This window comes from Mus caroli, unplaced genomic scaffold (assembly GCF_978045245.1).
Source record: "Mus caroli unplaced genomic scaffold, Mus_caroli_1 scaffold_11, whole genome shotgun sequence".
NCBI classification, from domain to species: domain Eukaryota; kingdom Metazoa; phylum Chordata; class Mammalia; order Rodentia; family Muridae; genus Mus; species Mus caroli.
The window spans coordinates 101,642,774-101,670,511 of record NW_028227266.1 but is presented as its reverse complement, the minus strand read 5'-3'; the positions used below and the strand labels follow the sequence as shown (position 1 = coordinate 101,670,511).

The window sequence follows — 27,738 nt, the reverse complement described above, 5'->3', positions numbered from 1 at the left end:
GAGTCATATGGAAACCTACAACAGAGATTTCTTAAAATACATACATATATGAAAGAAATATAAATGGAGTCACCAAATAATGGAGGAGCGAATCCTCCAACTTGCCATCTCTCCACCAAGTGCCACCTCTGGTGACAGGATTTAAGGCCCACTCCATGAGACAAAACCCATGCCTAACACTGCTTGGGTGGCCAAGAACCTAGCTTAAATAGACCACAGACCTATAAGAAAACCAAGTACTATTGTTATGCAAAAGGAATTTAGCAATAAAATATTGCTGTAATTATTTAATCTCAAGTCGGGGTTTCTACCCCGCCTTTGATCATTCAGTTCCCAGATAAAATACACGAAACTTTTATTATCATAACAAGACTTAGTCAGCCCAAGAGTTGGGCAGCTATCTATCCTCTACACGACTAGAATCTATTTCCCCAGTAATAATGCTCCATCTGGGCTGCCCGTAACTTCACTGCCAGTCCTCATGGTTGTCCTTTTAGGACTGACTCACCTAATTCATGGCCCCTTCCTTCTTCCCTCCTTCTCCCTTTTCTCAACCCCAAGCTTGGAAACCCTGAGCCCTGCCCATCTCAATTCTGTCCAGCTACAGGCCGTAGGCATCTTTATTCCCCAATCAGAGATGACTTGGGGGCAAGGTCACAGCGTTGTCCGTCGGTTCTATGTGTAGATTCTCTAGTCCTTGAGATCTACCAGGCCTTGGGAGCTGATATTTAACCTTACAGTACATAGCAAAAGACCAAACCTCAACAATACTCCCCTTTTTAGTCCAACAAAAGGCTCTTTTTCCTCTCAGATATAAACTGAATACAATTATAACAATTATGAAAACTATAAGGCATGATATACACTTAGAATGTCTAGTCCATTTATATCTGAGCCCTGAGCAATTTGTTATAGAACCAGCAAAATCAATACACGGGGAAAAAGCATGTGCACTAATCAATGTAAGTAACGAGCAAGACCGGTGTCAGTAACCCACTATTAAAAGGGAGATGTGTGAAACATACAAACCGAAATGGAAAGGCAGCTCTGAATAATAAAATAAGTCAGAAGCCCAAACACAATCAACCCAGTTCTTTGATGTTGAAACATGAGATCAAATCCCAATTATTTTACAAGTAATGTAGTATTGTCAAATGATGATTTAGGGACCTTAATAGCCAAACTTTTTATCTAATTTCCGAATACCCAGCTACAGTGTGCAACAGTCAAGAGATAAAAACAAAACAAACAAAAAACACATTACTTTTTCATTCTTTCTTGATACACAGTCACTATGTACCGAAGGTGGGTCTAGAACTCACGATCCCCTCACTCTGCCTTCCCAGGCTGGGCTGATTATGATCTAGAGTAGAATAGATAGTAGTGGTACAGAACCTTACAACAGACGAGTAGATGCGGCTTCTGGAAGCACATCACTGAGCAGAAGGGCTCAACTCTGTGCTCTGGAAGAGGAGAAAGAACTACGCTGACACCTAACAGGAACAGTGTCAGGACTGCAGATGAGAGAGGCTGCAGACTGAGAAGAGACCATGCTCAGAAAGCAACCATTCTGCCTTTAGTAGCCACGCCGTCATCCTGAGACTTGTGCAAGGGAGATGATAGTGGCCATCAGCTCCCTAAATCTCAGAGCCCCTCAGTGGGAATGGTGCTGCCTCAGCTGGTGTGAGCAAGGAGAACACAGGATTTGGGCCGGTTGCTCTGCTTTAAGTGGGCCAAGAGGGAGCTAAGTACACAGGCTCTCGGGATGAAAATTTCAAGGAATAGCACCAAGATTTTTAAAAGAACAAAACACTGAGTGTAGTGGAACAGAAAGCTTTTCTCTACATGCTGATGACCTGGGCTCCAGTACTTACCACGTCACTAGCACTAGAGAACTCATTATTAACCAGACTTTCCAGAGCCATCCATCTCACTGGCCTGTTCTCGTTGTCCCCTAGGCAGTGATAGTCCATAGGAAACAAGTCTCTGGAAAGGGCATTGTCTGTGATTTTGACTTGAAGAGTGTCGTCGATGCTGAAGAGAGAGAGACATGAACATAGAAGGTAGCAGGGTGTTAAGATGCTGCATCACCACAGTCTGTGTGCCCCGTGACTCCCAGACAGAGGGCAAGCCCGGGGAGCATCGGACACCTACACACAGTTCCTAGCAGCCAGGTCTTTATGGATCACTTCTCTCCTCGCCAGGTAGCTCATCCCGCAGGCAATCTGAATAGCCATATGGACCAGATCTTGCTGGGAAATTGCCTGTGGTAACAGAGGAAAAGAAATGACACAGTCTGTAGATATTGCAGAACTAGTTTGGGATCTGATTACCTGAGTCTACAGTCCCACCCCACAACACTCCCTTGCACCCACTTACTGAGATTTTGAAAACCTATTTCTCAACCAAGATGTGCTCTGGCAGCACGGAATACTGTTCATCCATTACAAAAGCTCCTGTCGGGTAGCGGGATTTACCATCTATGCGACTTTATCCATGACACTTATCTTTTTCATGTGTCTCTCTAATGACTGGCTCTTTTCTTTTGTAGTAGTAGGTTTTATCAGATTATCACCACCACCACCACCACCCTGGGGTGGGGGCAGCATTAAGTCTCTCTGCAGACATGCTCCTAGAGCCCCTAGATGCCCGCCGGCGCTGCAGGCTGGGCAGGGAAGTCCCTCCCCTGGTGACACGCACAGACCACGACCTCTAACTACATGGTTCGAACCAGAGTCTTTCAGCTTAAACGACATATCCTATACACTAAGAGTCAAATACTCAGTGCAGATCTGAGTTTGTTTTTCTTATTAACTATAAGAAGTATGCTATTATAAGTCTTAAAATCAATTTAACAAGAACAGAAAATAGAGCAGACGGCAAAGCGCCCAGCAGACTCTCTGACCACTACCACAGCACGTCTGGAATCTGATGAAGGTTCACAGTAAGCACACGGGTAGTGACAAGAGAGAAACTGTTAAACGGTGGCGTCTCACGGTCAGGCACTTTAAGGATAGTCCTGATTATCTCCCATGATCCTGACCTCCAACCTTCAGTGCTGCTGGCACCATATGGTCAGACCGCTCTGCTAGGATTTCTATTCCAAGAAAGGAAATCCTAGACCATCTTCAGAAGTTACTCCGGAAGGGACTTTGAGCTGCTGTCATAGGGCATAAGAGGTGATTATGAATGAACCACAGGCCATCTTCACGGTCCTCTAAATCGACAGCTTCTAAATATCTCCTGGTTCATTCTGACGTCTTTTTTTTTTTAATCTTTAGACACTATGTGTATAGTTATTAATATCTACTTGCAAAAACATTAGGAAATTTTCACATTTAGGGAAATTTTCTCACCTGTGGATTATTGGCTTCTACTAATTTGCACTGCCGAAGAAATAATTTAAGATTCCCCCAATTCATGTATGGCAATACCACCATGGGCTTTTCTCCTTCTTCTATGCACACATGAGTAATAGGAAGGAGGTTTCTAGAAAATAATAAGAGATTTGGAAAAATGCAAGTGGAATCTAAAACCTTACTGGTTTATCTTAAATAAAAAGTAATAAAGATAATCGAAAGCAAAATGAAATTCCAAACACACTTAAAAAGATTATCATTAAAACATTTATTTACAAATGGCCTACTTCTTAAACCAGATGTGAAAAGTCCTCATAAGTATGAGCTTTCTTTGTAGAATTAAAAATGACTACCCAGAATGAATCCCTTTGTACTAGATTTGCTGACGGCCATGTTAAATCCCCGCCCTAAAGGACAGGCGCAGACAGCTGATGGTGGCTTGGCCAGGAGCTCATCATCACGCTGTCCCACTGACTTTACTGTCACGCTGGAAAACAAAAAGGCCCCATCCCCGCTTTGAATAAAACGGGACCATCAAAACTCTCCAACAGGTTGAAACTGTCACAAAGTCAAATGTTTGAGTAGAATTTGGAACCTGAGTATTGAAAACAAGATTCACTCTGTGTGTGTGTGTGTGTGTGTGTTTGTGCATGCTTGTGAGACTGGATATGGGAGTGCATGGGGGCCCTGCTCCCCTCCCCCACTTGGCCTTAGTTTTCAAACTTGTAACATGTGGATTTCAAACAATTCTTATGTACACAATAAACAAGAGTGCACTAAACAATCTTGCATACTTTACTTCTCATGGCGCTCACACACACACACACACACACGTCCCATCCTCCTGTGTAATGACACTCCAGCTGATATATGAAAATAACTCATTTTCCCCAAGGTTGTAAGTATTTAAATAATTACCTCCTCTCTATTAAGCCAGAAATAACATAGACTCAATTTACATACTCAGTGCCACCTCCTGTGTTGTTACGTTTAATGCATTTTTGAAACACATACATAACAATACCCTAAAAGCACTATTTATTAGTTCTTTATGGCTTCATAAAGAATGAATACATGGGGGCTAGAGAGATGGCTTGGGGATTAAGAGCACTGGCTGCTCTTCTAAAGGACCCAAGTTCAAATTCTAGCACCCACATGGCAGTTTACAACTGTTATTCCAGTTCTAGTGAATCTGACACCCTCACAAAGACACAATTGGAGGCAGAACACCAATGTCAAAAAGTTTTTTTAAAGAATTAATATGAAACATAAAAAGGTGCATTAACAAGAGGAGTCAATAGGATATCAACATTGAAAAGTTGCACATACTACGGATGCCCAAGAATGACAAAGTAACACCTTACAACTGAACGATCAAAAAATGAAAAGAGCGGGCTGAAGAGATGGCTGAGCGGTTAAGAGCAATGACTGCTCTTCCAGAGGTCCTGAGTTCAAATTCCAGCAACCACATGGTGGCTCACAACCATCCATAATGAGATCTGACACCCTCTTCTGGGGTGTCTGAAGATAGCTACAGTGTACTTACATATAATAAATAAATATCTTTAAAAAAATGAAAAGAATTCAAAGAAACTGAGGCACAACCCACACATTCACAGGACAACCACAAAGACAAAGGGAAAGCTGCAGAAATGTACCAAGAGGCGCTGTCTCTGACATGTGAGATGACAGTAAGTTTCTGCTTGGCCTTTATGTCCTAAGAGTGTCCCCACTGCAAGAAGTATCAGTCTCTAAGAGGCACTGGACGGACACATCAAAGACTTTAGCATTACAGCTGAAGAGTGGTTAAGAACCGATGGACAAAGATCAAGTATAAAGAGAAGAAAATTCAGGTGTCATCAGATTCCACGCCCCTGTGCTTTCCCCTGGGCTGCTGGTCATTTCCTTCAGAGGATAAAGGAGAATGCAGAAGGACTGCAGAGCCCCCTCCTTTCCAGAAGCACACACACAGACACACACACAGACACACACACAGACACACACAGACACACACACAGGCACACACACAGACACACACACAGGCACACACACAGACACACACACAGGCACACACACAGACACACACACAGGCACACACACAGACACACACACAGACACACACACAGGCACACGCACAGAAAGACACACACAGACACACACACTCCAACTCGAGCTTCACCTAGAGGATCAATCAGGGCTAACCCTGCTTCAGGATAAGCAGGTGAGCTGGCCACTTCCTTAACCCTAAAGGATTATCTCTGTCCCTTCACCCATGACTGAAATTGTTTAGCAGAATTAATGGCATTTGTCCAGACACAACAAATAAGATAAATAAAACCAAAATCTTTATTCTTGTGGTTACGTAGTTAAGAACACTGGCTGCTCTTGCAGAGGGACCAGGTTTGATTCCCAGAACCCATATGGTGGCTCACAATTGACTCTAAGTCCAGTCTCAGGGGACCCAATGCCTCGTCTGCCCCCCCCGTCAGGCCCTGCATAATGTGGTGCACAGACATACACACATAACATGCAAAACACCCATATACATAAAACAAAAAACCAAACCTGGAAAAACTCTGGAAATAGTAATAAGCTTTATGAAAGTGTTTCCAAGAATAAATGACTTTTCTTCACTGCCCATTTTACAAAAGAAAGGAGGACAAACAGAAAGGTTTGGGAAATCGAAGAATGGACAGATGGAGGTAAAGGAGAGGTGAGAAGGCGGAGCCGAGGTGGGGCTGCAGGGCTTCGGGGCTGGGCCTAACTGCCTCCCATGCTGAGCATGCTTACAACCCTAAAGCTGCATGTCATTGTGTATTAACACGTACCAGCCATCACTGGGCATCCTGGGCTAATGGGGACTTCAAACCACAAAAAAAAAAACAACAACAAAAAAACCAGGCCTAGGGGTTTTCAGACATGAAGTAATGAAAGCGGTTTTTTTTTAATTTAGGCAAGCATAATTATGAGAAAGTATGAGAAAACTCTTACAAGTTCCAGAAGAAAAACCAAAACTAACAAAAAAAAATAGAATTTCAAGATGCTTTCAAACGTGTCAGTGAGTCTTAACCCGTATCACAGAATGTAAAAACACAAAGCAAACCTGACTCACAGACTACAACCAATGAAAAGGTGACACCTGAAACAGGTGACATTTCTTGCTGAGTGCACTGAGCCTGCACAATAAACTCTATGGTACTGATCTTAAGATTACTCTTGGGCTAGAGAGATGGCTCAGCGGTTAGGAGCACTGACTGCTCTTCCAGAGGTCCTGAGTTCAAGTCCCAGCAACCACATGGTGGCTCACAATCATCTGTAATGAGATCTGATGCCCTCTTCTGGTGTGTCTGAAGACACCTACAGTATACTCACACACATGAAATAAATAAATAAATCTTTAAAAAAAACAAAACACCAGATGACTTTTTTTTTTAAATTATTATTCTACACCAACCTGAATCCTAAGTACAAACGGGCAGTTAGTGAATGAAATTGAAGCAAGCAAGCACACAGCCATGGGTATTCCGTTAACAAGTGCGTGTGGTCAGATGGAGGACTACAGGGAATAGAGCATACTAGCAGATTTACTGACACAACTAGGGATCTTAATGTCACTTCACAGCCGAGATGACATGAACTCTGACCAACTTGCTTTGGCGAGCTTCGCCTCTCCTTCTGTGAGGTGTCTGGGACTGCTAGCCCATCGTGGCAGATGCTGTGAAGCAGTGCAGCCTAAAGCTGCATGAGAGAATGTAAGTGCCTGCCTGGAAGGTTGCTCAGCCAAGGTATGCACAGGGCTAGGGTAGATCTAAAGCTCCTTCTTGGGAAAAGTCTGTGGCTTTGTCTGCATTAACTCCTGCCACGTGCTTCTGTCCTGACGGTTACAGCTTCACGGGGTCAGGGAACTGGCCAGGAGCATAAGTGATCAGCCGGAAGGTGTTTCCTCTAGAGTCTGCGTTGGCATCAAGCACTCACTCACAACACTGTTAAAAAGGGTATAAAAGCTCCAGACATGTTTCTGGCTTTTAGCAAATATAACTTAGTTTCTTTCTTCCCTCCCTCTCTTTTTCTTTCTTCCTTTCCTTCCTTCCTTTCTTAAAGCAAATATAGCCTGGGGGGGGGGGTGCTGTCAATTTCCCAACAAGTGAGGACTTCTACTCTTGGGGCTGAATCTGGCCAACTGAAGGCAACATTCTTGAGTTAAATTATTCAACTCTTCCAAGGAATAACCTCACTGTTCCTCAATATTGCGTTCAACTTTTTCTTCAAAAGCCTCGTTTTTCAATGATGTTTTAGAAAATGAATATTTACTTTTATATTATCAGTATCTACATTAAATAATGAACCTAATGCAAACCTCTGTCTTGGGATCTGAGACTAAAAGAGCTTTTTAACAACGTGCTTTCTCTTCCCCCTGCTTCTGAGACTTAGAGACTCTAATGTCACCTTCATCTCAGCTGATCAGAAGCCAAGAATTATGCTGTGTTTAATCTCAGTCCAAACAGTTGTCTTCTCCTCTTGGCTTATTTTCTTTACACCACCACAATGCCAAAAATCTGTCTCATTTTCATTACCGCTGAACTCATTTTCATGTGGCTGTCATCTTTTTAGGTCATCAAAAACCAAAGTAAAAACAAAATGAAAAGAAGAAATTTCTGTGTGTTCATACTTTTATCAGAGCTCAGTAACTGCCCAAGTCCAAATGGAAGTCAATGGTGCCCTCTGCACACATCACACGTCCTTCCCAGAAGTCCACAGACCCTTCTAACATGCAGAGTCAGGGTTCACTTTTCAGATATGTGAAACTCTCAGTAGTCATACAAACTAAGCAGAGTCTACACAATACTTGTACATACATGTAGGAATATATAAGTATGTACATGTCTAAGCATGTGCATAGAGGTCAACATCGTGTGCCTTCCTTAACTGCTATCTACTTTGGTCTCTGTCTGGCCTGGAACACAATGGTTCAGCTAGGCTGCCCAATGAGCTCCAGGTATCTACTTGTCTGCACCCCTCCAACTCTGGGTCGGTGTCATGACCACCTCCTAGACCTCTCTATATGATGCTTCAAACAAACCAACAAACAAACCCAGACTGCCAGCTCAGCTTGGTGGAAAGTGCCTTTAATAATACCAGCACGCGGGTGGCAGAGACAGTGGAGTCTAAATAGTGAGTTCCAGAAGAGCCTGGGCTATATAGAAACTATGTCAACAAACATGCAAAAACTTTGCCTTGATACTGATGCTGCTGTCCCCAATCATTCCTGGTCTAGAAGAAGTTGTTAAAAGTTCTTCCAATAGGTACATTTTGTGAAATCATACTATGATTTTAAGAGCATACATAAGAGATAAATTAAATAAAATGTGGTACAGTTATTCAGTAAACCACTAAGTGGCCTATTAAAATGGGGACAGGGATTTATAGTTACAACATGAAAACCTAGAAACGGGTTTTTTTTTTATTGTTACATAAAGAAATTAATTTTATTAAAGGTAAAAAACATTGTCCTTTTTAAAAGTACACTGGAAACACACTAAAGTGTTGAGATACCTAATTTATTGTAAAATATCTCTACAGACAAATGCATAGATGGCTATTTCTAGATACAAGATCTCAGGTAGTTACACACACACACACACACACACACACGGGCATGCATACACACGCATGAGTGCACACTCAACAATACATGGCAGACCATTAACCTCATTGTATCTAAGGATAGTTGATTATTTTTGGCATTGGTGTTCCATAGATGTAAATTTTTGTAGCAATTTTCTTTAATGTATGCATCACTCTATCATATTTGTTAAAGGGAGACAGGCACATAATACAGAGACTCTTTTAGAAAGCTTAGCTGTGCACATTTATTATTTACATAGCTTACATCCTGTTCTCTACCGTCTTCGTCCTTTGCTGTTTGCAAGTTGCTTTCAATGAGCACGCATTTACCTTTATACTCAGAAGGAAAACAAATAAAGAATTTCCAAAAGAATTCAGTTCTGAACAAGACATAACATTCTTAAAAAGTGAGTAAGTGTGCGGAGTCGCACTGTGCTCGGTGCTGAAGGGCAGCCTCGCTCTCACCTGTGGTGCAGACCTCGAAGCTTGCAGCTCTCGGTGAGCATCATCGTCACCTGAACTTCAGAAGCTTGGTCTATGTAGTAAAAACAACAAAAACCACTGCCGTGATTAATACTGTATGTGTTACACTAACATTTCGTTATCTAGGGTCAATTTTCATTGTAAGTTACAAGCAGCCTCCAGCCCTGGCTGGAGACGTCAGCTTTCACAGAAACTCCGGAGCAGATGACAGAATCTGGTAAGGTTCCATAAGGCACATTACATTTTAAAACAAAATTACTTGGAAAATCAAAGCTACCTGGGGACCATGTTGTCCCCTGACGGTGGGAAGAACCATGTCACACGCTTTCTGTGGGCTCCGGGGATGAGAGAACTTAGATTTCACACTTTGCTGCACTGTTACAAAGTCTTAGTACGTAGCCTAAGGTGGCCTCCAACTTCTGATCCTCCTGCCTCCACCTCCTAAGCACTGTGTGTTGTGCCTGGCTCCATTTTATTTCTAGTATCTAAATTCATGGGTGTTGATCCAGGTGACATATCTGACTTCAGTCTTTGGAAATTGACACTGGATGTCTATTAGATCTCTGAACAAAATTATTAAACTTAAAAAAAAAAGGCTCCAATTTTCCCCATAAAAAAATTTGCATTCTCTAAAACAAAACCCCAAACCCCAAAACCTATTCTTTGTTGAGCTATCTGTGCAGCACGCATTAAGATGAAATAATGCTCACAAGCCTGTGAGGGATGTTTGTCAGCAGTACACAACATCAACTGAGAATCAATACTCTAAAAGATAAACATGGAGCAACTCAGCCATGTGGCCTATGCAAACGAGCACCACTGCATGCCCCCAGCATGTTCCCAGCCCCACATAAGCCATGGCTGGGTGCTAAGGGCTCACTGTGTTCGCTCCTGTTTCCCTCCAGTCGGGGAGAACACAGTAGTTACGGGGGTTGGGGGTGGAGGGGGGCATGGTGGCCACAGCTCCAGCACAGAAGCGAAGGCTTATCACAGAGCTGCAGGATCTGTGCTGTGCTCTCTTATCACTATTATTTCCTTTCCACACTAACTCAGGATTGAATTCAGGACTCACTATGATGCATAGAGTATTTTATAAATCCAAAAGTACTGCCATTAAAATAAAAGTATTTCCTGAAGAAAAATAAGAAAACAAAAAGCAGTTCCTTTACAATACTTGTGGCTCAAACCTTATAATTATAAAGAGTAAAATGTAAAAAGAGTCATGTAAGTTATCCTTCAAAATTAGTCAGAAAGCCCACTATCGTCTAACAAAATATTAAATGTTTTGGGAGCTAAGGAGAGGAAACAAACACAAAACAAAATAGCAAGTTGAACCGTTTGAGTGCAGAGGGGTTTAAGGATTTGTAGAAGCTCTAAACGGGCAATTTTGTTAAACTACAGGCAGTAAATTCTAGATGTTTTAGTTATGACTAGTAAAACCTAAAATTTTAGAAAAAATATACATAAGCCCTCCATCCTTCCCACCTACTCCTTTAAGTACATTTAGAAACAGTTATTGTAAATCTCAAAAAAATTTTACATCTTCTACTCAAAAATAATTTCCTCTCAATCTCTGTCAAATGCTTAATTTCTTTCTCAGAAAGGAGCACTCCTTAGACTGGAGAGAAGGACAGGTCTGTAAGGCACTTGCCTTCCTAGCAAATCTGATGGTCATGAAGAAGAGCCAGGCACGCCAGCACGTGCTTACAGCCCTCGCACTGTGGAGGCAGATCCAGGTGGATCTCTGGAGCTCACTGACCAGTCTGCCTAGCCTAACTGGAAAGCCCTAGGTCCCAGAGAGAGAGAGAGATCTCAAAGATCAAGGTGGATTTGGGGAGAGATGGCTCAGTGGTTTGGAGTACTAGCTGCTTTTCCAGAGAACTTGGGTTCAAATCCTAGCACCTACCCATTGGTGGCTGACAACCGTCTGTTCCGGGGGATCTAACACCCTCCCAGGGGCCCAGAGGTGGTACAAATACACACATGCAAGCAAAACATTCATATACATAAAATAAAATAAAATAAAATAAAATAAAATAAAATAAAACAAAATAAAGATAATTTAAAAAGAAAACAAAAAGGTGGATAACACTTGATTAGAGAATCCTAAGGCTGACTCCTGGGATCTCTTCATGTATGCATGTATGCACACATGTACATGAACACCTGCTTACCTAACACAGGGGTGAGGGTAGAGGGTGGCAGTCAGGGTAAGGGTTGAAGAAACAGGCATTTCTTGGGGCACTACACAGCATGTAAGAGATCAAGTGGAGGAGAGAACAAAAGGTAAGCAATGTATATCTATATGAGGCACTGTGGATCTGAGCACAGCTCGTTATCTTCTTTATAAATGTGTTGAAAAGAAAACTAATGACAATGTTTTCTTACATCTGATTAAGGATGGTATAAGGGAGTTTCAACGGGAAAAAACCCTCAAAGTTAGACACAGACAGGTTAAGCGCATGCAATTATGCAATTTAACTACTGTTGGAATCATTTCTAATAAATGTTTAGTAAGTTAGAAAACTATTTTCTATACCTGGTGAGAAAAACCTAATTTGCAAAAATTAGCCTGTGAGTCACACTAATATAGACTCATTCCAAAGGTCTGGCACACACTGAGACAGGGGACAGAGTTTTGCTAGTTTGAGTGATAGACAAAAAACACAAACCAAAAACTCTTATGAAAACAGCATGTAAAAATCCCTACCTTTAACTGTTTTTACAAATGTTTGCTTCTCTTTATTTGGATCTTTTTCATCTACTAAAATCCCATGGAAAATACGCCCAAAGGTACCTAAAAGGAAAAATAACAGTTTTAATGAGTCCATATGATAATCTTCACAGTATCACAAAGCTTTCTAGTAACTTGACTAAGCTGACAGGTGTGGCTGCTGTTCATTCTCGCTCCAGAATAAACCGGACTAAAGCTGTTAAGAGCAATTCAAGCCCACAAAGCAGGTTGCTTTGAGAAATCCTATAGCTAGACTAAGTATCTGAGACTATTTTCCTTAATTTCTCTAAATAAACTAGTAACACAGTCGGTCAGGTGTGCTGTCGCAGTTAACAGGTGCCAGCCAGGGCATCTGAGTCTCTGGTAGTTGCCTCAAAGCAACGACGGAGGGAGAGAACGGCCTCTCTTTCTGAGATGCAGACTTCAATGATGAAAGAGTGAGGAACGCTAACCCTGGCTCAGAGAGGCCTCGGTGCCTCTACCTCTCAGTTTCAGGCGAGGCAACCCAACTCTCAGGTCACTGAGGGCCAAGTGTGCTCCTAAGGAGCTCTTACAGCAAAGAAATTATGACATTCCTGAGGGGCAAAGCAGTGTAAAACAGAAATGCAAAAATCCATACAGATTTATTAGTAATTTCCTGATTGCTAAAAATACTTTTAATTTTTAAAAGGCTTTCTAATGAGATGATCCTCAAAAAAAAGAAAAAGACTACTGACATGCTATTCTTTCGCACAAGACCATTTTTTTTTTTTTTCATAATTTAAAAGAAATGCCTGAAAAGAGTTTAGCTTTACTGTGGACACTACACACACCTTGGCTTTAATATCTCACTGTGTGTGCTAAAGGTACTCGTGCTCCTGTGGAAGGTCCCACTGAGTCACAGAGTCTGAGTGACATCGGTGCTGCAGGCAGAAGGGTTTGGAGAATCTTTGCCTGGAAATGTCCAAACACCTCCGAGTCTCTGTACCTCCCTTCCACCCCTGCCCAGCAGGACAGACCTGGTCCTTCCTTCCACCCCTGCCCATCAGGACAGACCTGGTCCTTCTTTTTACCCCTGCCCAGCAGGATAGACCTGGTCCTTCCTTCCACCCCTGCCCAGCAGGACAGACCTGGTCCTTCCTTCCACCCCTGCCCATCAGGACAGACCTGGTCCTTCCTTCCACCCCTGCCCAGCAGGACAGACCTGGTCCTTCTTTTTACCCCTGCCCAGCAGGACAGACCTGGTCCTTCTTTTTACCCCTGCCCAGCAGGATAGACCTGGTCCTTCCTTCCACCCCTGCCCAGCAGGACAGACCTGGTCCTTCTTTTTACCCCTGCCCAGCAGGATAGACCTGGTCCTTCCTTCCACCCCTGCCCAGCAGGACAGACCTGGTCCTTCCTTCCACCCCTGCTGCTGTCTCCTTTTCCCCATACCTAGTCCCCTTTAGATATTCCAAACACAAACTTTAAAGGCAAAAGTAACTGGGCAAACCCCACACTAAAGCACATGTGTACCCAGATTACCTTGCCACAGGTCAGGGTGCATAACCGTTTATCACCCTGTAACCGTATCTGGATATCTAGCTATCTCTTTTTAACTTCACCCACTCTCACAGATGAAAAGTGTTTGATTTATACTTAGTCAGATCTCCAGTGAACCTCACCACTTTTCAAAATATTAGCCAGTCATGTTTTCTTTCCTAAAAGCCAAAGTTCTTAAAAAACAATAACAACAAAAAACAAGCAAACAAACAAAAAACCATTATGGCTCCAAAAATTATCAAGGAAAACATGGCTCCAAATTTCCTCAAAGTATGAGCACCCTGTTTGGAAACACAGGAAATTGGAAGCATAACCACTAACTCTGTAGGAAATGCTGTCTGGCCTGGTTTCTCTCCTTAGACTGCAGATGATCTGTCTAGTTATCTGAGTCAGGAAGCAGACGACCGCAGGAGCAGTGTTCCTACTCTGAAGAACAGACAGAAATAAGAGTCTGCGTCAACTGAGCGCCACTCTCTCAGAAGGCATCCTAGGTCCTCACTTAGCTGAGGCTAGCTTCCAGGAGGCCCAGCGCACAGAACAGTTGTGTGGACCAAACACATTCCAGAACAAACTGCAGCGAGGAAACAAGCACCTGCCATCTAACTGCGAGTGATGCAGTATTTCACTATTAATTTCTGTCCTCCGATCTCACCATCTCCTTAATCGAGACCTAAAACTCAAAGCCGAGAGCAAGGGCCTGCAAGACCGGGTGGAAAGAGCCCTGGACATGTCAAATACAAACTATGAGAAGTCTCCTGCATGTACCGTTTCATGTCGCCTCTCAGCTAGTCTCAGAGTGATCAAGACTCGTGTGAACGCTACAGAAATTCTGAGATACTGTGTAATTTCTCTAAGGTCACTCAAGGCTACAAACGCTGAGCCTAACCCCAATGCCCATCCATACACCTGATCATCCACAAGCCATGAGAGAATAAACTAATTTAAGTATTGTAAATACAGGTGCTGGGTACTGACCACGTGAAATAAGGATAAAATACACTTATAGGTCACAAATACTTGTCTGTTTTATCACACTTCAAAATCAAGATGTTCATCAAAGCTGCTACGACACTGTATAAAGTCTAAAGAAGTAGAAAATGAAGACAATTTTTTAACAGAACTGAAACTGTAGCGAGCACGAGTACCTTCTTGGAGGACATCTTTCAGTGTGATCCTTTCCCTGGATATTGCGATATCCTTCACCTTGGCTTTGGCTTCCAGAAGAGTGACACTTCGCAAGTCGTTCTTCTCTATCCGCAAGGTAGGATAACCTGAGGAGCCAACAAAGCCAGACCAAGCAATATAAATACCCTACTGCGGCACTGGGCTCACCTAGGCACCCCAGCCTGTGGGCTTAAGTCATAGCAAAGAATAATGAAACAAACAACTATACACACAGATCAGAGATGTTAAGGAAAGGGGTTGGAGATGTGGCTCGGCAGTTAAGAGCACTGTCTACTCTTCAAATCCCACATGGCAGCTTATAGCTGTCTCTAACTCCAGATCCAGGGACCCGACACCCTCACAACAGACATATAGTCAGGCAAAACATCAGTATGAATAAAATAAAAATAAATTTTTTAAAAATTAAGGAAAAACAGTGCCATCTATGACACTACTACTTCCAAATGCTAAAACAAGAAATACTAAAAATATTATTGTCATTTGGAATGCCTTTGAGACAAATGACACAAGGTTTGAATAACAGACTCTAATCCCTCTCTAGTTTTCCCTCCCAAAAGATTTTTTCAATAAATCACGTGACAAAAGATCTTTTCAAATACAAAGAAGTTTGAAAAGCATCACTTCTGATAAACTACATCTTCACTTTGACCATTCTCGTTAGCATTCTCGAAGCCCAGTATTTAAGTTTGTTTTCTGCCCCCACCCCTTTTTTTCTTTTTGAGACAAGTCTCACTAGGCAGCCCATGCTGGCTCAGAACCTATGATCTGCCTCAGTTTCCCAAATATTGGGATTATAGGTATGATCCACTACACCCCATCCCTTTTGTTGTTATTCCTATTTTGTTTTGTTTGAGGTAGGGTCTCACTATGTATCCCTGGTTGGCCTGGAACTCACTATGTAGAGCTGGCTGGCCTCAGATTCACAGAGAGCTATTTGCCTCTGTTTCTTGAGCACTAGGATTAAAAGTGTGTACCACTATGTCTGGCCTTCCTTTTTTAGTCATAAAACAACTGTATTTATATTGAGTTTTTAAGACAACTTGTTGGGGGTGGGGCAAAGAGAAAGCTCAGTATTTAAGAACACTTGATATTCTTAGACAGACCCAGGTGGGATTCCCAGTACCCACGACAGCTTACAACTGCTGTAAAGGCTGGTCCCAGGGGACCCAATGCCCTCTTCTGACCTCTGCAGAGACTTCATGCACATGGTCACATACACACACAGCAACGCACTCATACATGTAAAAGTTAAAGGTTTCCAGTGTTTTGTTTTAGCATCTATTGATACATGAACTACCTGTTTCTCTGTGATAATGTCCACAATGAAAAACAAAAAAATAGGTAAATTTCACCTTAAGAACAAATTTTTAATATGTAAATTATTTTCATTGGTATATAGTCTCTTTCACAAGGTCATATCCATCAGTAAGGACAGCCCTAATATCAATGCTAAAAGTAACATTAAAGGTTTGCCTTTTCTGAGCAGAAATGACCTTCCTGCCTACCACAGCATTTTCACGAAGGGCTGGTCGCCTTTCTTTCTTGAGAGTGACCAAAGGTGCTGCTCCGATTTCTCTGAGGTTTCTTGATGCCCCTTGTTTCTTGCCACAATCAATGATGCAGAACTGCCCTCCTTGCTTCTGGCATGTCCTTCACCTTCTTCCCCTGTCTCTGTATTACAAGACAGCTCCAAGCTCTAGCCTTGATTAAATCCAGGCTAATTATTTGGGGGTTGGAACTTCATATCCTTGGGTATAAAATACCTGGGTGTTGCACTTTTTTGTACTGCTAAGTTTATCTATCAGTGGATCCAGGGAAGGATTTGACTGGCCAGTGGTGAAGCCTCCATTTCCTTTGTGCTTAGGGCTTTCATCAATGATGGTCTTTCCTAGACTAAGTATTTTATTAAATGTTCTTGTCTAATTATACCATTCCTTTCACAGTCGTTAGCTGGGAGCCTTCTGTAAGGAAATGCTTGTTCTAAGCAACCGGCGCTACCTCATTACCCTGCAATATAATTCATCCAGCCAGTTGTCAGATACTAAGGTATTGATGGAGCCCCAGTTAATAATTATGCTGAGCAATTATAAGCATTATACATTTATGGATTATTACACATATTTTGTTCCAAATCACTGCAGTCATTATTCTCTTGTATGAGTGGCTCCATCCTTGGTAAGTGGGATATGTTGCTCAATCGTATGTCTCAGACTTGTCTCGTTCATTCCCTGACCCACACCTGGAACCCGCTCTGTCTCCTAACACGCTGGACTCTTTTTGTTGGAAACAGTTTAGAAAAACCACCGCAGGGCACTGAGAGTGTGGTGGTTTGGGTATGAATGGCCTCCACAGGCTCATAATTAAACAGTCTCCAGGCACTGTTTGTAAAAATTAGAAGGATTAGGAGGTATGGCCTTGTTAGAGGAGTGTGTCACTGGGAGGTATGGGGGTTGGCTTTAAGGTTTCAAAAGCCCATGCCAGGCCTAGGCATGTCTGTCTGTCTGTCTCTGGCTCAGGTCTTGCCTTGGAAAGGCTTACTGATTATAGGACATCAGTAGCCTTCTTTACACTGACATCCTCTTGGTAATAACATTAGATCAAGGCTGTCTTCCTCCCCGTCTTGGCCATTTATTGCTACAAAGAGGCACCATCACCAAGGCAACTGTTATAAAAGAGAACATTTAATTGGGGTCTTGCTTACAGTTTCAGAAGGTTAATCTATTCTCATCACGGCCGGGAGTGCGTTAACCGATTCCCCACTATATCTAAAGTATAGTCCAATAACAACTACATTATTACATGCATATTTTATATCACACTGTATATAACTTGTCAGTTAAATATTTTTTTTAAAGATTTATTTTAGTTGGGCAGTAATAATGCACAACTTTAATCCCGGCCTTTAGAAGGCAGAGGAAGACAGATCTCTGAGTTTGAGGCTAGCCTGGTTTACAGAGCGAGTTCCAGGACAGCCAGGACTACACAGAGCAACCTTATCTCAAGAAAACCAAAAGAAAGAATGAAAAAAAAAGAAAAAAGAAAAAAACTTTCCCCAAAATTCCTAACCCTGAAGTGTATGAAAATAAAAATGGGCTGGTAATGGTGGCCCATATAAGGCCAATCTAATCTACATGCTAGAGTTCCAAGCCAACCTGAGCTAAAAAACAAAATTCTGCTAATAAGAAGGAAATTAGGGCTAAAGAGATGGCTCTGTGGCTAAGAGCACTCAATGCTCCTCCAAATGACCCAAGTTCAATTCCAACTAACTATAACTCCAGCTCAAGGGGGATCCCACACCTCTGGCATCTGTAGACACTAGAACTCATATATATAAAGACACACAGACACACAGGTTGATTTTTTTTTTTTTTTAAAGAAGGAAACTAAAAGCTAGGGATGTCACTCAGTGGTAAAGTACTTGTAACATGTGTGAGGGCCCTTTGGTTTGATTCCAGCATGGCACACAAAAGAAGGAAGGAAGGAAGGAAGGAAGGAAGGAAGGAAGGAAGGAAGGAAGGAAGGAAGGAAGGAGAAAAGGAAAAGGAAAAGGAAAAGGAAAAGGAAAAAGAAAAAGAAAGTTAAGGAAAGGAAATGAAAGGAAAGAAACGAAACGAAACGAAAAGAAAAGAAGGGGACAGGAAAGGAAAGGAATTAAAATTCCAAACACCTCCACAAAAAAGTTGGGCTGTGGTGGGAAACACTTTTAATCCTAGTACTCGCAGAGGCAGAGTGTCAGAGAGTCAGAGAGTCAGAGAGTCAGAGAGGCAGGAGAGGCAGAGGCAGAGGCAGAGGCAAGGATCTCTGAGTTTGAGGCCAGCCTAGTCTACAAAGCAAGTTCTAGGATAGCCAGAGCTACACAGAGAAACCCTGTTTTGAAAAACCATAGATAGACAGGCAGACCATACCAATGGTAACGAAACTTGAATTAGGATTAGAAGACAGCAGCATGGACTGGTGGACTGCTCCTGACACAGTACAGCAGGCATGCTGGAGACCCTGGCTTCTATCTCCAACATCAGATGAGTAAAACCAATGCCAAGTCTCTATGTACCCCATGAGAGTATTAGCTTATTCCATCTAACTAACCTGAAAACCTTCAGTTTGGATTTGTATAAAATTGATTTATTAGCTCTTTTAATAAAATTAACTATGGAAATCTCCCCACAGCAAAACTAGCTCTAGCAATTATTTTTACTTTAAATACCCCAACTTTTTTTTTTACTCAGTGCTCTAAAAAACAAAAATTGAAGATCAAACCAACTTTTACACAAGTTACACACTGGTACATTACATTAATTCCACAAATACTCTAACCACAGACAGAGAGCATACAGCTTTAGGATTAAATTGACTCTTACTGGTGATAGGAGTTGCATTGTTGGGAGTGTCAGCTCTCAGATACTGGGTCGTCTGGGTAGACGGCTGAGACAGCCCCTGGGAACTACTGCTGGCACTGATGCTGCAAAGAATTTGAAGACAGAAATACTTGATTAGTGAGCCTCAGTGAGAGATGTCTTTCCCATACATATAAGGTACATGTGGCTTTATAAGTTGATCGAGATAACAATGCAATAAAGGCACGCATCTCTATCAGCGTTCCAAACTGGATTCCTGAGGGACGTGACGATGGAGGGCATGCCATCAGAGCAAAATTATTCAGGAGTGCGGGTAGACGTGCTCAGAGAGCAATTCTGAACCTCACACAGGGTATGTCAGGAACTATGGCTCGGCTGTCTAGAAAAGACCCCATGCTGTTCAGTTGAACTGGCTTTCAGAAAAGGAGAAAAACAAGTTCATTTCAGCAATGGCCCAAATCAAATGGACTTGAGATGAAGTAGCCACAGATTAAATCAGAGTGCCATGCTCAACGGGGGCAGGGGTGTCCTCACAGGCTCACTGTTTAATCATACATGTTGTCCCTCTTCACCCCTCCCATGCCACTAGAATTCATGGTTCTCAGAAATCTCTAGAACTTGAAACATCACATTACCCCATACTTTCTAAGTAAGAGGAGCCCCTGAAGGTGGTGGGCACAAATCTTGTCACTCACGTGTTGTAATTACTCTAAATCAACAGTTCCCAAGCATATTCTTCCATCTTTTCAATGGGTAGAACCCTTGTCCCAGGTCACCCTGGGGCACATTTCAATCTCACTGGCCTATTCCTTTTAATTTTGTAGCCGTGGAGATGTTAAAGCAGAGAGAGTAAAACCAGAGAGCCAGACAGAACTCCTGTCACCACAGAGGTGGTGGAGCCCACTATTACATATGAAGAACCTTGTGATTGATTGATAGTTTGTACCTTATCATCGTAGTTTCAAACCCCAGTGATTACAATGAAACTGGTGACCACCTGCTATATAATCTGGATACTTACACATGGATTTGTATTTTGCCAATTTCAAGAGCCCAAACACACATGTGAAAAACGTACAGACATCTAAGTAGTGAGTTCTGGAGGCTATGTATCCTTTTACCGCTAACACACTTTAGAATGACCTACTGTCATGGCTGAAGTACTAAGATAGAGGTGTCCTCCAATAAACATTCAGAGAGCATGTGTACACAGGAGCCACTCTGCACAGTACAATCTCCACGTGAAATGCCTGTTCATTTAATGTGCCCTCAACATGCCTTCCTTCCCTGGAGGCGCTCACATTTCAGACTGTTATTTCTTCCTGGGAGCTTACAGTCAGCTTTGTTTCCCCGCAACTCTGCTGAGGGGACTTTCAATTCATAGAATGTAACAAAGATTTGTGAGGCCATTGTGTGGTCGGAGTTCTGGAAGTTATTAAATGGTGATTTATGTGAGTTTACATATGTAGTTGGTCATAAGCAAATGCTGCGCATAAACCTGTAAATCATAATTGCCCACATCACCAGCTGTGTGGCTTAGGCAAAGTATTCAATCCTTCTGGAGCCTCAAACTCTGTGGGGATAGAAGGAAGCATAAAGCTACTCCCAACAAGACGGCTAAAAGGGTCTTACGCGGAAGACGTCTAAGTACATCACTGAGGATACTGCTTGGCTCTCGGGCATGCATTTATAAACGACTACTCTTTTATCATGAGGAATACTGCGCATCATGTCTCCAACCTTAGAACGGTGACCGTCAGGTACATGTTTTTGCAGAGTACTTGGCAAAGATGTGACTAAAAGTCCTATTTGTTAGAAGTCCAGTCTTCAGTACAGAGGAGGGAAGGGCTGCATCACAGAAGGGGAACAGATAAGGAGCTCCTCCACAGAAGAGGACTGAGGAGACCTGCCTCACAGGATGTGAGGCTCAAATGTATGATGTATGTGAAAACTCAGATATTCCCTGCAAGCGACAATGTGTCCGGGTGAGTAAACTTTGACAACTGAACAGTAGGTGGTGCTCTTGCGTCAGCTAAAAGTGACTGAGAGCCGTCGAGCTTGATGGCTAGTTAAGTCAGAGTTTCATTTCCTTAAGAGAAGTGAACAAGTGAAAGAAGAGCAAAGCAACAGTGGAGCAAGAAACTTTCTTTGGAGCCGAACGTACTATTATAAGAGAAGCAAGGACAGTCAGACAGCCCGACACCATCACAGGAGGTAGGAAAGAGATTAAAATGTATATTTACTAACATTTAGTAGCGTATGACTCGCCTAAATAAATTTGATTTTCATAAGCAAGAAAGCACCTAGATTTAGGATAAGCTAAGAATTTAAACAAAGATCTTCAAAATAATAAATCTTACTGTCTATTTTCATATTTTATTCAATAAATACTTATCAAGTGTCTATGAGTGACAGGAGGTGCTCTGCTGCTGAGGAGGCAGCACTGAACACCACAGAGCTTCCCACCCTCTTTCCAGTTGGGACTTCTTGCTGAACGTCTCATCTGGGCAGACCACAAGCTCCATGGGGACAGCTAAGTGCCTTCTCACTCCACCTCCCCAACACTTACACCGGTGCCCAGCACAGGAAGCAAACTGGGACCCCCGAGAGAGCCCAAAGCACAGTGGGTTAGCTATTCAGTGAAAGAAGCCACACCCATGGACTGGGAAGACGTGGGCCGGGCAGAATGCTTGCTGCCGACTCCAGCTGCTGATACGTGATGTGGAGGTAACGGTTGAGCGTAGTAACTGACTTTTCTGCTTCTGTTCATTCTTCACGCATGCCTTCAATCCCATCACTCAGAGGCCAGAGGCAGGAGGATCTCTGTGTTCAAGGCTAGCCTGGTCTACAGAGCAAATTACAGAGATACAGAGAAACACAGAGAAACCATGTCAGAAGAAGATAGAAGAAGAGGAGGAGGAGGAAGAGGAGGAAGAGGAGGAGAAGGAGGAGGAGGAGGAAGAAGAGGAAGAGGAGGAGGAGGAGGAAGAGGAAGAGAAGAAGGAGGAGGAGGAGAAGAAGGAGGAGGAGGAGAAGAAGGAGGAGGAGGAGGAGAAGGAGGAGGAGGAGGAGGAAGAGAAGGAGGAGGAGGAGACTCTAAGACTCTGTATATTACTATGTATGCCAGTTTGTTACGACAGCAAGGGTAAAAACAAATACAGAAAAGAAAAAACAAAAAGCTCCCACTCCCACCCTAATGGTGAAGGTAGTGAGGTGCTAGGAAGCAGTAAGTAGAAGAGAAAAAGAAAATACTACCAAATAACACAGGCAAGCACCCCATACTCGAGGAATGGATTTTCCATTCCCTGAGGGGGAGACCACAGAGAGAGCAGCTACAGACCGATCTCTGCAGGAGACCACTCAGCCCCTTCAGGGCAGACTCTGCTGTAATGGACTACAGATCAATGTGCTGTATTGGGAGAGAGGGAAAGCCTCATGCGTGAACTCCATGTGTCCTTGTTGAGAGCACGTCTCAGACAGCTATACCCTCTGCCTCCAGAGAAACTTTATATGTAACAGAACACTGGCTCTTCCCAAGAGTTCACAGCACCACTAAGCCTCCCGAGGAACAGAGCTTGTCAGGCAGCAAGCATTTGATGTAACTACAATACAGAAATGGCAGAATGTAGCCCTCCTGCTTTGTACTGGTGTATTGCTACAATCCCACAAGTCTGTCTTTACATCTGTCTCTGAGTCTTAATTACACAACCATGTAGTGTAGAGAGGAGCAGCAGGTGTCTCCAGTGCTATCAGAGCACGGCATAGGAACCTGGTCACCACCATTAGCTTGCCTGGTGTGTTGTAAGCAAGCCAGGAATAATGGGAACGCCAGATTATCCACTGTATCGTTCTGGGGATGAACTCGGCATGGGCACTTACTGCATGTAGCTACGGCTAAGATCTGCTACCCACCCCTCTAGCATCCTTTCTTCACAGCCCACAATCTCTGCTTTACATGTGAGAAGGCTGAGAGGCTGGTAAATAGAACAGCTGTATATCAGATACAGATGGCCTGGCCCCAGAGGCTAGCTCCTAACTACTAGGCTGTGCCCTGAAAACAAGCAATCATATAATTGCTTTTATTCAGACAGTATCTAGAAACCTAGAGAGTTTGCTTATGAGTGCTGAATACTTAGCAGGAAGACACGTATGCTTCATGGAATCTATGAGTTACAGCACAATTTTGGCCTGTGTGAACCCATGGCCTTAACACACACATCAGCAGTCAAGGAAAACTCAACTCGATGAGTATATAACAGTATGTGCCTGTTAGGGGGTAGAGCAGGAGAATCAAAAGTTCAAGACCAGCCTGGGCTACATGAGACCCTGCCTCAAAAAACAAAAAGCACAAAGTATGACTTCTGACTATTCTACTCTTCCGTAACTCTCATCATTTATATCATCTGTCGAAATTGTTTACAGGATGTCTAGTGCCACTTTTCTCCCTTCAACTGCTTCCAAATGCCAGTTCTTCCTCTGTAAAATCAATGAACTCCATGATCCCAGTGTACACTCTGAAACACAGCATCCACTACCCTAGTGAGCTGGCTGCCAACTTGACACAGCCTAGAGTCTCATGAAGGAGTCTCAGTTGAGGAATTGCCCAGATCAGATGGGCCCGTGACTATGTAAACGAGATGTTTTGGTTAATGACAGATGTGAGAGGGTCCAGCCGACCCTGAGCTTCACCCCTAGGCAGGTGGGCCTTCAGTGCCTAAGGAAGCAAGGCAGTGGCAGCCATGCCCTATGGTTCAGCCTTCCAGTTCCTACCTTGACATCCTCTAGTGATAGATGGTGACCTGACAGTGTGAACTGAGATGAACCCATCCCTCCTCCACAATGGTTTTGGCCAGTGTTTTATCACGGCAACAGAAAGCAGGTTAGAGCGCCTGTGTGCACTCCGCCATGTTCACTCCTCTCTTCTTTCGACTCAAGGAAGGGAAGGAGCACAGTGGAGACTAAGTCATGAGTACTGGATCCAAAGTACTTAAAGAGTGCTGGATCCAACCAGCTCCCAGATCTTTTATAAAGGGAATGCTGATATCATGGCTCTACTGTACAGTGTTAGGGCTGAGTTTAGGGAGAGAAGGGTCTCTCCTCCTCTCTGCCTGGAAAAAGCTTATATTTTAGTTGTGGGAAAGACGGTGATGGATCTGGAGTACAAAGAATGGGTCTGGATTAGCAAGAAGTCCCATGGCCCCAGTATGAACAAAAGCTCTCAAAGGGCAGCGTCACCTGACAAGTTGCAACTACGGATCGAGACAGGTAGAAAGGGTTCAAAGTTCAAAGCCAAAAACAATGCTGAGAATGCCTTTCGTCGCTAAGGATTGTGGGTTATGAGCACGTATCTCCCATTCCATCTTTACCCTTCACTGTAGTCTGGCTATAATGTGTGTGACTCACCCGGGTTAAGCCAGGACCTTCTGCATTCCCACACTATATTATGCATACCACAATCATCAATTCAATACTATAATTATGGGTTAACATCAAAGAACCTTGATACCATGAAGAGTATCATTAATCTTTATAGTCCCAACACTTAGTGTAATTATCTACCCAGAGTGTCTCTACTCTGCTACACATTAGGGTCAGCCAAGAAACTTTAAAGTGCAGCAGGTACTCAAGTGGGAAGTCAGGAGAGAAGGCAGGAGGGAGGGAGGGAAAGAGGGAGGGAGGGAGGGAGGGATGAAGGGAAGGAGGGAAGGAGGGACGGGGAGGGGCAGGAGGACGTAGAAGGAAGGAATAGTTTCGAAAAGGCAATTGGACCTGGAGGCGAATCAGGATAACAAACATGAAAAACATATCTGACCTTTATTTCTCCCCCAGGTTATAACTCCACAAACTTTAAAAGATGAAGATAAAAACATAAAGGCAGTAATAACCGAGGCATCTGAGTTCCTCTTTGGCTTGAGCTTCAACACTCTCCCTCCTCTCCTGCACAGAGTGCATGGATGGGGGGGAGGGGGTGTGGGGGGAGGGGCACTCATGCACATGCAAGTAACATGTTCCCCAAAACATCAACAGTACCTGTCATCCAGTTCAATTCTTTTCATGCTATGAAGGTGCAAAACGGCTAATATTATTGCTACAAGAAATATCACTGCACAGCAAACCCCTACACTGATGTAAAACACACGCGTGGAAGTCGTTGGAGCTGCATGGACAGGGTCATCTGAAACAGAAATGAGAGGCACGTCAGGTTTTTACAGAGCTAGTGAGGTGCTCCGTGGCCTAACATGGGGAGTGCCCTGCTCCTCACGGGAAGGCCTGCACTGCATCACACTCGTCCTTTGATAAAACCAGATACCCGCAGTGCGGTACTCACACAAATTTTGGTGGTTTTGTTATCGTTTTAAGACTTTAAAATTTCTGGTTAATATGAACCACAGTCAGACCCTCACAAGTGGTAGATACAAAACACCCCAGTATACAAGACACTCATGTCCTTCAGTAAAGCTATGTTCTATAGCATAGTTGCAGAAACAGATGGAATGTACCGCCCAGCACAGAAGCCACTTGCTACCTTAACTGTGTGATATGAAAAACAACCAGAATAACTTCACTGTATTCTACTTTATATCGTGTTAATGTATTTATAGCCTCAAAGCTACACACAGTTAATAGTCACCCTGCTGGGCAGACTGCACAGTTCTCTTGATCAATATAATTTTGCTTCTTTGATTTTTTAAAAGGGTTCTATTGATTAAATATGATTATACCCAGCTACATTATTTTAGGAAACACCACAGGAATAGAAAAATTAACTGAATGCTTAAGTGAGCATACTACACACACACACACACACACACACACACACACACACACAGAGGCAGGCAGGGATTGTGTGTGTGTATGGGAAACCTAGTAGGAACTATAGGGGGAGTGGATAAGATGAAAATACATTGTATACACATGTGATTTTTTTTTTTAAACAGTAAAAGGAGAACCAAGGCTTCTTTCAGGCTGGATACAGTGGCACAAGCTCGGGAGCCTAACACTGGGAAGAAGGCTGAGCAGAAGGATCCTAAGCTACCAACAACCAAACAACTAAACATGGAGTAAAAAAACAAAAAGTAAATAAAAATCTAAAAGATTAATGCAAGTGGGACAGCTAGATTTGGGTCAAGTGAAAACAAGACTCCCAGGAGTATCTGTTGAAACGTCTCAGGAGGGGTAGAAAAGCCCCAAGCCTGCGTGGATGGACACTGCAGCCCAAGCATTGGCCGGAGCAGACAGGTCCACTGGGCAGGCTGTCCGCCCGCACTCTGCCCAGCCACTCAGCTTCCAGCGGGTGTAGCTCTGCTCCTACTCCTCTCTGACACTACCCTGTCAGAACACAGCTGCCCTTCCTTTAGCTGCTGTCGCTCTCCTTCAGAGGCAGTGACAAGTCCCTCCTCAGGATGCTCCCCTGCTCACTCAGCCTACCATGCTGTCCTATCTCCCCTGGAACACTCTAAGTCCTTAAAGGCTGGGGCTGTTTCTCAGTTCAATCCTCCGCCTCAGTCACACCAGCTAGTATACTGCAGATTCAATAAATGCTGGATAGGAGTGATAAAAGTTGGAAGAAAAAGAGCAAGGAAGAGAGAGACAGAGGCCAAGAGCATCCTACGTTGTTCTTAGTGAGAAATACCTTGTGAGCATTTAAATTAAAAAAAAGAGAGAGAGAGAAAAGAGGAGAGGAGAGGAGAGGAGAGGAGAGGAGAGGAGAGGAGAGGAGAGGAGAGGAGAGGAGAGGAGAGGAGAGGAGAGGAGAGGAGAGGAGAGGAGAGGAGAGGAGAGGAGAGGAGAGGAGAGGAGAGGAGAGAAAAAGTTTAAGGTCAGCCTAGTCTACAAAGTGAGTTCCAGGACATCCAGGGCTACACAGAGAAAAACAAAAACAGAAACAATCAATCAAACAAACAAACAAACAAACAAACAAACGCCTACATTAGGGCAGACGCTCGGTGCTCTGAGGTGCTAAAACAAAGAATAAGAAGCACTCAGGACACCCGTGAATTGCTCTTACCAAAAGAAGTGGTCCTAAATCTAATCAAGTACAAAATTTAACTACCAGTTATAAGAAAGAGTTAAAAGCAGGTTAAATAACACAAGAAGAATGTTTACTTTGGCAAATTCTATGGGAAAAAAAGACAATTTGATCAACTAATAAAGAAGTGGTGTATGGCCTAGTCGGCCATCATTGGGAAGAGAAGCCCCTTGGTCTTGCAAACTTTATATGCCTCAGTACAGGGGAACACCAGGGCCAAGAAGTGGGAGTGGAGGGGGCGGGGGTCTGGGGGACTTTTGGGATAGCATTTGAAATGTAAATGAAGAAAATACCTAATTAAAAAAAATTTTTAAAAATGTAATAAAAAAAGAAGTGGTGTGGGACTGGAGAGATGGCTCAACGGTTAAAGCACTGACTGATCTTCCAGAGGTTCTGAGTTCAATTCCCAGCAACCACATGGTGGCTCACAACCATCTGTAATAAGAT

The 27,738-nt window shown here is 43.2% G+C and overlaps 1 protein-coding gene across 2 annotated transcripts in view; it reads right to left on the bottom strand.

Annotated features, from left to right (window-relative positions):
* Positions 1-27,738, bottom strand: part of Ryk (receptor like tyrosine kinase) — a 73,905-nt gene that overhangs the window by 7,482 nt on the left and 38,685 nt on the right. Inside the window, exons 6-13 of one of the 2 annotated variants that reach the window (XM_021171648.3) lie at positions 25,293-25,437; positions 19,266-19,366; positions 14,868-15,002; positions 12,178-12,264; positions 9,450-9,519; positions 3,357-3,489; positions 2,155-2,264; positions 1,875-2,034 (exon numbers count right to left, since the gene is read on the bottom strand). In XM_021171648.3, coding sequence (XP_021027307.1) covers positions 1,875-2,034; positions 2,155-2,264; positions 3,357-3,489; positions 9,450-9,519; positions 12,178-12,264; positions 14,868-15,002; positions 19,266-19,366; positions 25,293-25,437 — 941 coding nt within the window. The remainder of the gene's footprint in view (positions 1-1,874; positions 2,035-2,154; positions 2,265-3,356; positions 3,490-9,449; positions 9,520-12,177; positions 12,265-14,867; positions 15,003-19,265; positions 19,367-25,292; positions 25,438-27,738) is intronic. The other variant, XM_021171649.2, reaches the window with a different exon arrangement.